This window comes from Myotis lucifugus, unplaced genomic scaffold, assembly GCF_000147115.1.
Source record: "Myotis lucifugus unplaced genomic scaffold, Myoluc2.0 scaffold_596, whole genome shotgun sequence".
Taxonomy (NCBI): domain Eukaryota; kingdom Metazoa; phylum Chordata; class Mammalia; order Chiroptera; family Vespertilionidae; genus Myotis; species Myotis lucifugus.
In genome coordinates, this window is record NW_005871644.1 from 222,173 (window position 1) to 235,562 (window position 13,390).

At 39.1% G+C, this 13,390-nt stretch overlaps 1 protein-coding gene across 4 annotated transcripts in view; it reads left to right on the forward strand.

Moving 5' to 3' along the window:
• The window catches only part of UHRF1BP1 (UHRF1 binding protein 1), a 61,607-nt gene that overhangs the window by 13,312 nt on the left and 34,905 nt on the right, over positions 1-13,390 (forward strand). For 3 of the 4 annotated variants that reach the window (XM_006104716.3, XM_023745877.1, XM_023745879.1), the window contains exons 2-4: positions 5,640-5,802; positions 5,889-5,927; positions 6,626-6,717. In XM_006104716.3, the coding sequence (XP_006104778.1) occupies positions 5,640-5,802; positions 5,889-5,927; positions 6,626-6,717 (294 nt within the window). Of the gene's footprint in view, positions 1-5,639; positions 5,803-5,887; positions 5,928-6,625; positions 6,718-13,390 lie in introns of those variants that run through there. The other variant, XM_023745878.1, reaches the window with a different exon arrangement.

Sequence of the window (13,390 nt, forward strand, 5' to 3'; positions counted from 1 at the left end):
AGTCCGTCCCCAGGCTCTGCTTCTCTGTCCCAGCACCGCTGCAAACCTCGGAGGGGCCGTAGCAGACAGTCCCGCTTCTCCCGTTTGAGTCTGGGTCCCTAGAGACTCGCCTGGATCTGTAGCCAGAGTCTGAGACTCGCTCCTGATTGAAAACGACAATCGCGCCCTCAGCCGCCAGCCCGCTTTGGCGCGCACCCTCACCACCGCACCGCCGTACCTTTAAATTTTCCACACTGTGCCTCCGCTGAGCGTCGGAATGCTGTTGTTTTTGCTTCTAGTTGAAGAGACTCTCCTCAGCCAGCCTTCCCGTGGTTCTGGTTGATGTCCGCTCCGACTTTTAGTTGTATTTTTGAAGTGGTTGTCCACGGCGGCAGTCTCCGGTGTTTACCTATGCCGCCATCTTCCGTCTGTTTTTAAATGACTCTTAGTTGACCAAAGGACATTGATCTAGCCTAGTCTATAGGATAAAAAGACAAAGTTATTTTAAGCTGTGTGTCCATCTTCCATACTCAGCAGTGGCCTAGAAAAAAATGTTAAGTCAGCGTTCTTGTATGTCCAGGCAGACTAAAAATGTCTGGGGGAAAAGTTAAGGGGATTGTGTGAATAGATAGAGATTGAAGCAGGTAATCTCTGTAGAGATTCTCTACTCTGATAGTCAAAATTATATAAGAAAAGGAGGTTTATCCTGTCACTTGCCTATTGTTCTGTGCCCTACCTGGAAATACAAATGATCACTTTTCATCTAGGGCCTAATCCTCTTTGGGGCGGGAAGACAGGTTTGTGCTTTTCCTGTTCCTCTGTGTTAGTGCTGTTGATGAGGGCAGTGTGCCAGCCGGCTGCTGAACAGTCCTCCCTGAGCTGACTCTCCAGTCCTGGCTGGCTGGTGTTCACACACATGCCATCATTTTTAAGACAATCAGAGACATAAGTCCACCTGGTTACTGTCAGAACTGCCCTGAAGAAGTCAGTGTTGTCATTTGCCAATTGACATGGCTACAAAGTTCATAGAACGGCTGGTTACCACCTCTAGGCCTGTTGTTTTCAATTGGTTGGCCCTGCCCTTATAAGATTGATTTTGACTACTTCATTTATACTTTTATTCCCTGTCTTCTGTTCTCTTGTGACCCATTAGTACTAGAGAGACAAGAGATGAAGATCTATTCTTGGAGTCAGAGTGGGATATAATGGGTAGGATTTCTGGGGAACATGAATTCGGTTTTAATCTTGTTCAGATTTCAATTTCTAGAAACCTAGGTTGAAAGGGTAGAAACAAGCATACTGGGAATAGTAGATGCTACATTGAGATTGGAAGGTAGATCTGAGTGTGTTGACTCTTGAAGAAAACCTGAGTCCTCAGATAATAATCTAAGCCTCCTAAACCTTTTTAAAAATTATGTTAGTTTCAGTTGTACAACATAATGATTCAATATTTGTATACATTTTGAAATGATCTCCTAAACCTTTTTTAAAAGATAATAATTTAAGCCTTTTCTAAAGGGAGAAGGTAGTGAAATCCAGAAATAACAATGATTACGATTTATTTATTGAGTGCTTAATAAATGCCAGTTATTTAATGTATGTTACCTATGCAGCTCTTTTAATTCCAGCAGCCCTGTGAGGTGGGTTGAACAGTTAGCCTAAAGTCACAGTATTAGTAAGTGACAGAGCCAGATTTTGAGCCCAAGTCTAACTCTAAAGCCTGTGCTTCTAACCACCAAGCCATAATAAGGATAGAAGCTGAAAACTTGTTCTTAAAGAATGGATTTATGCATCTCTTCTCCCTCTGCAGCCTCTGGCTTCCTCTTCCTTGAAGTATTTTAGTTGGTTAACTGAAACCTCAAATTAAGGCACTCTCAAACTTTGGAGAACAGAAGAAAGCGCCTTGAGTTTATTAAAAAAATTCTAATTCCTTACCCAACTTCCCATTGTGATTCTGCATATCCGGGTGTGGCCCAATGATCTGCATGTTAAACATACCAAAGTGATGCCATCTACAGGATCAGAGGCACATAGTTTGTCACACATTGCCCTAAATACTGGCAAGGTTAAGATGAAATGTAACACAATCTCATACTTTTTAATTCAAGACTTCGAAAATGACATTTATTTTGTATGGAGATGTAAATAGTTAAGTTTTGCATAGAATACAATGTAGAAATTAGATCTGTGACACCTATTGAGTATAATCACTCTGAGAATGTCAGTGGAGCAAGCAGTGTAGCTTATTCTTGGCTATGTTTATGTTTCATTTTATTGGAAGTATGTTCCTCTTTTTTCAGAGAGGAATATACTTGAAAAAGTCCCTATCACTTTCTTTTCTTAAAAATGCCTTTTTATCACCAGGAAAAGCAGCCTGTTTAGTGATTCTTAGACTTTTCTCCTCTCTCCTGTGTATTAAAGGGATCCTTACTTCCATCTTTGACAGTGGCCATTCCTTCCATGTCTCAGCTGTGGTAGGAAGATGGGGTCTTATCAGAATCTGTGGTGAGGACATTAGGAAACATACAGTTTTTACAAACTAATTTTATGTCTTCAAATATTCTTATCTTTAAGACAAATACTTCTGAAGGATGCCTGACCCAATTTCTGAGCGGATGTGGCTTTCCTGAATATTTAACAGTAAAGAAATGGCTGCTAGGAAGAAATAATAATTGTAATATCTTTTTTTAAAAATATGTTTTTATTGATTTTTTTAGAGAGGAAGGGATGGGGGATGGGGCCCAAAAGCCTCTGCCTCTGCCCCCACTGCCACGGCTTCGTCCGGAAGATGTCCGGAATGACGTCCAGAAGGTCATTCGGCTGTCCGGTTAATTAGCATATTATGCTTTTATTATTATAGATAGTTACCATATAAAAAGGTAAAAAGAGTAATATAATGAACAGCCATACAGTCACCTCCCAACTCCATTGAGAAATAAGTATTATTATATAGTTGAAGCTTCCTGTGGACCCCTTCCCTTGTCCCACATATAAACACTTTTCCTAAATTTTTTTTCATGCCAGTGCATTCCTATGTATCCCTTATTATTATACAGCATTGTTTTGCATGTTTATAAATTTCTAAAAATTTTTTTACTGTCATTTGAAATATTGTTAAAGAGCCTTTGTACATAATACCATTTTGGGCATTGTAGAAAAAAAATTCAAGATAAAACTCTTACATGTCATGATCTTATGGTTTAAGGAAAACCAAAAACACTAGAAACACAGCTTAGTAAAAGGAAAGGGTATGTGTGAAAAATAAAAAGTTGGTAAACCATATATATATATATATATATATATATATATATATATAATATTTTTATTGATTTCAGAGGGAGAGAGAGATAGAAACATCAGTGATGAGAGAGAATCATTGATTGACTATCTTCTGTACACCCAACACTGGGGATTGAGCCTGCAACCCAGGCACGTGCCCTGCCCAGGAATCCAATCATGACCTGCTGGTTCATAGGTCGATGCTCAACCAGAGCTATGCCAGCTGGGCAGTAAACAATATATATTAATCTAAAGTCAACTATTAGCATCTAATATATGTAAGGGCTAAGTATAGTTACAGTGGAGGGTCAAATACAATTAATTATTGTGTGGAAAATAGTAATTATGAGAGGCAGTAACAGTGAGAAAGAATGATAGGGATGAGACTCATCTCGATAGTTTACCATACAGGAGAGAAGGTTATGCTATGAGGAACTGGCCTTAAATTGATCAGCCAAAGGAGGTGAGAGAAGGGAGCTGGGACTAGTTAGCCAGCAGTGCAGTTAGCTGAAAGGTACAGAACATAGCCCCAGAATTCTGCCAGGTAACCATTTAGATTAGGAGGGATGGCTAAGACTAAGCCCCTGGCTTCAAAGAGCTTAACATCTAATTGCTCAGGGGTGGTTACACATGGGAGAATTGGAGAACATCCTAAGACCCTAATTGTTTTATTTTTTTATTGATTTCAGAGAGGAAGGGAGAGGAAGAGAGAGTTAGAAACATCAGTGATGAGAGGGAATCATTGATTGGCTGCCTCCTGCACGTTGGACTGAGCCCGCAACCCAGGCATGTGCCCTTGATCAGAATCGAACCTGGGACCTTTCCGTCCGCAGGCCGACGCTCCATCCACTGAGCCACACCGGCTAGGGCGGCCCTAATTGTTTAATGTGCGTTGCAGCAGTTAGGGAAAGAAAGCCTCAGTGAGCAGTCTTGAGTTGGGTCTCGAATGGCAGATGTTGATGAGGGTCCTCCAGGAAAGGGAGTGGATGAGAACACATGAGCAAAGACTAGACAGTGAATGTAGACTAGTGGGAAGATTGGCCTGTGTGAATTGTTTATATCCAGGCCACTTGACCTATAGTTTCCCATGGTCTGGATCTTACTGATTGCACACTTAGAGTGCAGTTCAGCAGTTTTCCTCTGTCCTGTATTTTCTGCAAATTAACAACTGGACCCAGTGAGTAGTATGATGAGATTCAGGTTCAATCCCTTTGGCAAGACTATAGGTGGAGGTCATGTATTTTGTAACATCAAAGGTATGTGTAAGAGGCTGGGGTTCATTTTACTCTACTTAACAAGGTAATAATTACAGTTTCATATTTTAACTTCATAGAGCTCCCTCTTCTGTTGTTTCAAGTAGTGTTAAAAAATATGTGCTTATCCTCCCCCCATAGCCCACACCCTTTAATTTGGACTGTTTTTTTTTTTTTCATTCGTTATCCCATCTTACTCAATTTGGATTCCTCTCTCAGCAGTTTCTTCTCAGTGCAGAGTCCCTGTCCTGGGACGAAGCCTTGGTTGGTTATATGAGTTTATAGGGCTGGACTACTTCAACTACTTTGGGCCACACAGTGGACAGAACCCTTCCAGTTTCAATTGCTATTGTCAAGTTGGTCACATTGTCTTACATTTAAGATTTGGTTGGCTTGGGGTTCTTCTGTTCTCTGGTCTGTCAGATGTCTTATTGCTTCCCTCTATGTAGGTCTGCACAGCTGCTTATAGCACTCATGTCTTGTGGCTGTTGATGTTTTTGCCCTCTTGCTTGTATGGGGGCGGGTGTTATAGGGTGTTTTATCTTCTGGTGTTATTTTTTTAAAATTCTCACCCAAGGACATGTTTGGGGGGGCGGGGGTAGGAGAGAGAGAAAGAGAGAGAGAGAGAGAAACATTGATTGGTTGCCTTCGTAAGTACCCTGGCCGGGATCGAACCCACAACTTTTCAGTGCATGGGATGATGCTCAACCAACTGAGCCACTGCAGTTGGGCTGTCCATGGGCTTTTTGTGTTGCTATCTAGTTGCTGGGGTTTGTGTGTGTGTGTGTGTGTGTGTGTGTGTTTGGTTACTCTTCCTGTCCCCTGCCACCCATGCTCTGTCTCTTTTTATGTGGGGATTCAGAAATATCAGAAATAACAAAAGCCTATGTTGCTAGTGTTACAACCATATTGCCAGAATCGCAATTGTAGGCTCTTGAGTAGAAAGATGACACAATCATGAGTAGAATGATAGGCCACACCCAACATCTTCCATGGCATAGAGACAGTGTGGTCATTAGATGTTTATTCTTTAACGTTCTCTTCTCTAAATTCAGAAGTGTTATTGGCTGTAATGCTGTTTAGCATGTTCCTGTGGAAATAATGGGTTCTTATCATTACTCTTTTCAGGTTCACTAAGAATCTTTCCCCAGACAAAATCAATTTGAGCACCCTGAAAGGGGAGGGTCAGCTGACCAATCTGGAGCTGGATGAAGAGGTTCTACAGAATGTGCTGGAGCTGCCTACCTGGTTAGCCATCACTCGGGTCTACTGCAACAAGGCCTCCATCCGGGTGAGAATGGGGGTCAGAGTACTGTTGCTTTCTTGGGCCAGCAGGCCTGCCTTCCACAGTCCTGAGTCTTTGCTTTTCTTTTTCAGATCCAGTGGACAAAGTTGAAGACGCACCCAATTTGCTTGGTAATGGTTTGTCTTGATTGCAAATAATCCAGGGGGATGGCTGGGGTAGAGTTTAAGAGATCTGAGAGAAGATAGGGAGGAGTCCTGATAGGCTTTGGGAGCCGTGGGTGCTTTGTCTGGCCTGTGAGCTTCTCTCTGAGACAGAGCTACTATTGTTTGGACAAATTCTGGGACTGATGGGTAGTATAGGAATTAGTGCTGAAACACAAGACCCAGGAGTCCTGAGTTGGTTTTGTTTTTGTAGTTTTTCATAACAGGTTTTGCTGTGCAGGTACTACCTATAGATTTCCCTATTTTCCCTTAGAATCCTAACAGGAAAAATTGGAAGTTTAGTTAATGCTGACTATTGGGTGATTATCAAATGACAGCTCTTTATGAACTGAGTGGTACATATCTTTATCCCAAAGACAAATCCTGAGGGCTGGTAATATCTCTGTAACTTGGATTTATGTTTTTGTTTTCTGCTGTGAGCTAATCCCATGCTTGTTATGGAGTTCTTCTGCTAATGGAAGTGAAAGGGAAGAGATGAGACCTCTCTTTGTATTTCAGTTTGTTTGTTCATTCATTCAACAGATATTGTCTGTCACTGTGAAGGTAGCTTTCGGCTAGGCAATGGAGCACAGGGATGAGTAAGACCAATCTGTGCTATGTGGGTTTCTGTGCAGATGCTTATTAGCTCTTTGTGGCTTTTATTTCAGTGTCTGGATAAGGTGGAGGTGGAGATGAAGACATGTGAGGAGCCGCGGCCTCCCAATGGACAGTCTCCCATTGCCCTTGCTTCAGGACAGAGGTTGGTTGGAAATATTACTGGTCCAGTTCACCTTTTAATTAAAGAATAAAAATTTTAAATTATGGAAATTTCAACATACACTAAAGTAGAGAGGATAGTATAATGAAGCCCTACGTACCCAAGATCTCACCACAACAATTATTAACATTTGGCCATTTTTTTCACCTTTCTTTTGCCATTTTTTGTGGTGTGTGTGTGTTTATGCTATAGTACTTGAAAGCAAATCCCAGACACCATCTAATTCCACCCGTAAACACTTCTGTATCATGTATCTTTTTTTTTTTTTTAAATATATTTTATTGATTTTTTACAGAGAGGAAGGGAGAGAGATAGAGAGTTAGAAACATCGATGAGAGAGAAACATCGATCAGCTGCCTCCTGCACATCTCCTACTGGGGATGTGCCCACAACCCAGGTACATGCCCTTGACCGGAATCGAACCTGGGACCTTTCAGTCCGCAGGCCGACGCTCTATCCACTGAGCCAAACCGGTTTCGGCTGTATCATGTATCTTTAACAGACAAAGACTGGGGAGAAAAAACAAAAAAGAACCCACAGTACTGTTATCACAGTTAATAGAATTAACAAGAATTCCTTAATATTATTTATATGTATTTCATATTTAATTTTCCTGAATTGTCTCTAAAATATTTTTTACAATACACTGAACAAAGAGCTCTGTATATTATATTTGGGTGATAGGAATTTTAAAACTTTTTAATTCTCATCACCCTGCCCCCCCCCTCCCCCTCATCAACACACATTTTTTTTAATGGATAATGTGCTTTTATTTAATTTACTTAATACTATATTTTTATTGATTTCAGAGTGGAAGGGAGAGGGAGCGAGAGATAGAAACATCAATGATAAGAGAGAATCATTGATTGCTTGCCTCCTGCACCCCCCACACGGGGGTGGGGCAGTGGGAGGGTGGAACCCGCAACCTGGGCATGTACCCTGACCGGGAATTAAACTGGCAGTCTTTTGATGCATGGGATAACATTCAACCAACTGAGTCACACTTTTAATATACCATTATTCTTTATAGAAACTGGATTATTTTTATTATCGGCTGCCTCTAGCACGCCCCCCTTTAAAAAGTTAAATTTTTAGGGGATCGAGCCTGCAACCCAGGTATATGCCCCGAACAGGAATTGAACTGTGTCCTCCTGGTTCATAGGTGGATGCTCAACCACTGAACCACACTGGGTAGGCTGGATTATTTTTTATAAGAAATTTTCCACATTTTATATTTTTGTCTGATTGTATACTCAAAGTGTCATTTAAAATGTTTCTCGTTTAGTCTGGTAGTTAGATTTAAAGGCTTGATTTGATTCAATTTTTTTGGTAAGAATATTTCAGAAATAGTATTGTGTGTTTCCTATTGTAACACATCTGGAGGCGCATAATATCATGTTTCTTTGGTTAAGATTAATTAGTGGATTTAAATGGTGTTGGCCTAATTTGTCCATTATGGTAAGTTCTTTATCTACCTTTCACCTCCTGGTTTAAGGAGAATGGTAGTTGTCTAGATCCTTTATTTTATTGTGAAATGCAAAGTAGGGACTTTATAATTGTTTTCTTTCCATTGCATTTATTAGCTGTGATTTTCTATAAAGAATTTTCTTTCGCCAACTATTTGATTATCCTGAAATACAGTTTGTACAAGAATGTCAGGATAAATGCTGTATTCTTTGCTTTTATCAAATGTAAAAATTATGTATATCTAAAACTAACACAATGGTATATGTAAATTATATATCAATGGAAAAAGAATTATGAGTTGATACCCTAATAATCTCTGAAGAGATTTTTTTGAGGATGGGAAGAGGAAGGCAGAGGTTTATCATTTTAAATCATTTTTATAGCTTTATTATGTTATAATGGACATAAAATAGACTGCACATATATAAAGTATACAATTTGATAAGTTTTGGCATATGCAAAACTTATATGAATCCATCACACTCACACATATTGTTCTTCTTTATACTCCCTCCCTTCTCTTACCCAGCCCTCCTTCTATCCGCAAACATTGTAGATTAGTTTGCTTTTTCTATAATTGTATATAAATGAAATTATATAGTATGTCTTCAGTATAATTATTTTGAGATTCACACATGTTGTTGAGTGTATCAATAGTTCATTCCTGTTATTGCTGAGTAATATTTCATTGTGTGGTTGTACCACGACTTGTTATCTGTTCACTTATTGATGGACATTTTATTTCCAGTTTTTGGCTATTGTGAATAAGGCTGCTGTGAATGTACATGTACATATACAAGTTTTTCTGTGGTTGTGTGCTTTTATTTCTCTTGGGTAAAAATCTAGGACTGTAATGGTTGGGTGGTGTAATAGGTACGAATTTAATTTTTTAAAGAAATTGTCAAACTTTTCCAGAGTGGTTTACTATTTTACATTCTTTTTACATTTTACATGCTTTCACATTTTACATTTTTATATCTTACATTTACATTTACTTTTTAAAATATATTTGTTGTATATCATACTTTTATAGTCATCATTCTTTTTTGGTATTCAGATGTAACCATCATTGACCAGTGAGAACCGTTCAAAAGTACTGCCTGTGTCCTTTGGGATAAGATTCCAATAATCTTCCTGCTTTTAGACAGAGCAAGATGTTTCAGGCTTCTCTATACATCCTCACCTCAGACCTAGAATCAGACATTTCTCCAAGGAACCCTGATTCCTTTACTAAGATATGTTATTTAGAGACTACAGTCTGGGCAAAATGGTATTCATAGAGTTGTCATTGCTTTAAAGCCTTTTTAGTGTTCAGTTCTAGGGAAAAGGTATTTTTAAGAGAGAGAAAAATAGCCCTGACCCATGTGGCTCAGTTAGTTGGGCATCGTCCTGTGTGCCACGCCTCCGACCTTTCTCTTCCCCCTGCTATCCTGACACTATCATATAAATCCGCCTGGTTGTGTTTTTTCTTTTTTTCTAGGAAAAAAAATAAAGCAAAAACAAAACAAATGAACAGAAACCACAATTAAGAATGTAAAAAAACAAACAAATAAACCCAAAAGGTTGCTGGGTTTGATTCTCAGTCTAGGGCACATGCCTGGGTTACAGGCTTGATCTCTGGTAGGGGGCGTGCAGGGGCCAGCGGATCGTCAATGTTTCTCTCTCTGTGTCCCTCTTCCTTCTTCTCTCTCTAAAAATCAATAAAATATTTTAAAAATTAAAAAAGAAAAATAAATCATGACAATATCCTCATATTTCTCAATTCTAATAAAAAAGGATTTTGAGTTAATTTTTATTTTATTTTGTTTCTTTTTCTTTTAAAAAAATATATTTTTATTGATTTCAGCAAGGAAAGGAGAGGGAGAGAGAGATAGAAACATCAATGATAAGAGAGAATCATTGGTTGGCTGCCTCCTGCATGGCCCCTACTGGGGATTGAGCCCACAACCCAGGCATGTGCCCTTGACCAGAATTGAACCTGGGACCCTTCAGTTCACAGGCACATGCTCAATCCACTGAGCCAAATTGGCTAGGGCTGTTTATTTTTCAATTACAGTAGACATTCAATATTATATTAGTTTTAGGTATAAAGCATAGTCGTTAGACATTTATATAACTTACAAAGTGACCCTCCCTGATAAGTCTAGTACCCATCTGGCAACATACATAGTTATTTCAATACTATTGACTATATTTGAGTTAACTTTTTTTTTTTTTTAAATATATTTTATTGATTTTTTACAGAGAGGAAGGGAGAGAGATAGAGAGTTAGGAACATCGATGAGAGAGAAACACCGATCAGCTGCCTCCTGCACATCTCCCACTGGGGATGTGCCCGCAACCCAGGTACATGCCTCTGACCGGAATCGAACCCGGGACCCTTCAGTCCGCAGGCCGACGCTCCATCCACTGAGCCAAACCGGTCTCGGCTGAGTTAACTTTTTTAGATTTAATATTTATATTTTTTACTCATATGCTGAATCTTGATTCCTAACAACAATATAGTAATAAATTATTTACTTTTTGATAGTTAAAAAAAAATAAACCAATATTATAATTATCAATAAGATTACTGATTGCAGTAGATTTCTATGTGTATATATGTGTTTTAACCTCATGATATGTCCCATTAGGGATGTATGGTCAAAAGAGGGTGTTTAAAAGTCACTTGAAATTATTCTTCACATGGATTTGTACTAATTTGACATACAGAGGGGTTGTTTCAGGTGTGTTTTTTTTGTGTTGTTTTTTTAAAAAAACATTTTTATTGATTTTAGAGAGGAAGGGAGAGTGAGAGAGATAGAAACATCAATGATGAGAATCATTGATCAGCTACCTCCTACACGCCCCCTCCTGGAGATTGAGCCCGCAATCCTGGCATATGCCTTTAACCAGAATCAAACCTGGGACCTTTCAGTCCACAGGCCAACAACGCTCTATCCACTGAGCCAAGCCAGCTTGTTTCAGTTTTTTAAAAAAGCAGTTTAAACAGCAGTTTTAGGTTCACAGTTACATTAAGAGGAAGGTTAGGAGATTTCCCACATACCCCAGCTCCCACCATGTGCATAGCTTCCCCTAATGCCAACATCCTCCACCAGAGTGATACATTTGTTCCAAGTGTTGAACTTACATTAACACATCATAATCACCCAAAGCCCACAGTTTACATTAAAGTTCACTTCTGTGGGTACATTTATGTTTTTGAACAAATGTATATTGACTTTTATTAATCATTATAGTATCATACAGTGTATTTTTACTGCCCTAAAAATCCTCTGTACTCCACCTATTTATCCTTTACTTCAACCTCAACCCCTGGCAATCACTGGTCTTTTCACTGTCTCTAGTTTTTCCTTTTTTTTTTCTCTTTTAAAATCTATTTTTATTGATTTCAGAGAGAAAGAGAGAAGGAGAGATAGAAACCTCAATGATGAGAGAGAATCATTGATTGGCTGCCTTCTGCACGCCCCACACTGGGGATCAAGCCCACAACTTGGGCATGTGCTCTGACCAGGAATTGAACCGTGACCTTCTGGTTTATAGGTTGATGCTCAACCACTGAGCCATACTGGCTGGGCTCTAGTTTTTTCTTTTTCAGAATATCATTTAGTTGAAATCATATAGTATGGTTTTATTTTTTTAGATTGGCTTCTTTCACTTAGTTATATGCATTTACAGTTCCTGTATGTCTTTTTATTTCTCTCTTGCTCATTTCTTTTTAACGCTGAAATATATTTCATTGTCTGGGTGTACCACAGTTTATCCATTTACCTACTGAAGGACACCTTGGTAGCTTTCAAATTTTGGAAATTATGAATAAAGGTGCTATAATTGTCCATGTGCAAGTTTTTTGTGTGGACATAAATTTTCATCTCCTGTGCTAGAATGTACTGATAAGAGTATGCTTAGTTTTGGAATAAACCAGCAAACTGTCTTCCATAGTGGCTGTATCATTTTTGCATTCCCACCAACAATCAATGAGAGTTTCCTGCTGCTGCATATCCTTGCTAGCATTTGGTCTTATCAGTGTTCTGGATTTTGGCCATTCTGGTAGGTGTGTAGTGGAGTCTCATTGTTGCTTTAATTTATATTTCCCTGAAGACAAGATGTGGAGCATCTTTTCGTATGCCCATTTGCCATTGGTGTACCTTTGGTGAGGTATCTAATAAGACCTTTGGCCTATCTTCTAATTGGGTTGTTTTCTTATTGCTGCGTTTTAAGAGTTCTTTGTATATTTTGGGTAACAGTCTTTTATCAGATATGTCTTTTGCAAGTCTATGACTTGTCTTCTCATTCTCTCTTTTTTTTTAAATTAAATCTTTATTGTTCAGATTACATTTGTTCCTCTTTTTTTCCCCCCCCCATAACTCCCCTCCTCCCAGTTCCTGCCCCACCCTCCGCCTTCACTCCCCACCCACTGTCCTCATCCATAGGTGCACGATTTTTGTCCAGTCTCTTCCCGCATCTCCCACTCCCCTTTCCCCCCCAAGAATAGTCAGTCCATTCCCTTTCTATGTCCCTGATTCATTATAATCACCAGTTCATTCTGTACATCAGATTATTTATTCACTTGATTCTTAGATTCACTTGTTGATAGATGCATGTTTGTTGTTCATAATTTGTATCTTTACCTTTTTCTTCTTCTTCCTCTTCTTAAAGGATACCTTTCAGCATTTCGTATAATACTGGTTTAGTGGTGATGAACTCCTTTAGCTTTTCCTTATCTGTGAAGCTCTTTATCTGACCTTCAATTCTGAATGATAGCTTTGCTGGATAAAGTAATCTTGGTTGTAGGTTCTTGGTATTCATCACTTTGAATATTTCTTGCCATTCCCTTCTGGCCTGCAAAGTTTCTGTTGAGAAATCAGCTGACAGTTGTATGGGTATTCTCTTGTAGGTAATTGAGTCTCTTTCTCTTGCTGCTTTTAAGATTTTCTCTTTGTCTTTTGCTCTTGGCATTTTAATGATGATGTGTCTTGGTGTGGTCCTCTTTGGATTCCTTTTGTTTGGGGTTCTCTGCGCTTCTTGGACCTGTAAGTCCATTTCTTTCACCAGGTGGGGGAAGTTTTCTGCCATTATTTCTTCAAATAGGTTTTCAATATCTTGCTGTCTCTCATCTTCTGGTACCCCTATAATTCTGATGTTTGTACGCTTGAAGCTGTCCCAGAGGCTCCTTACACTATCTTCG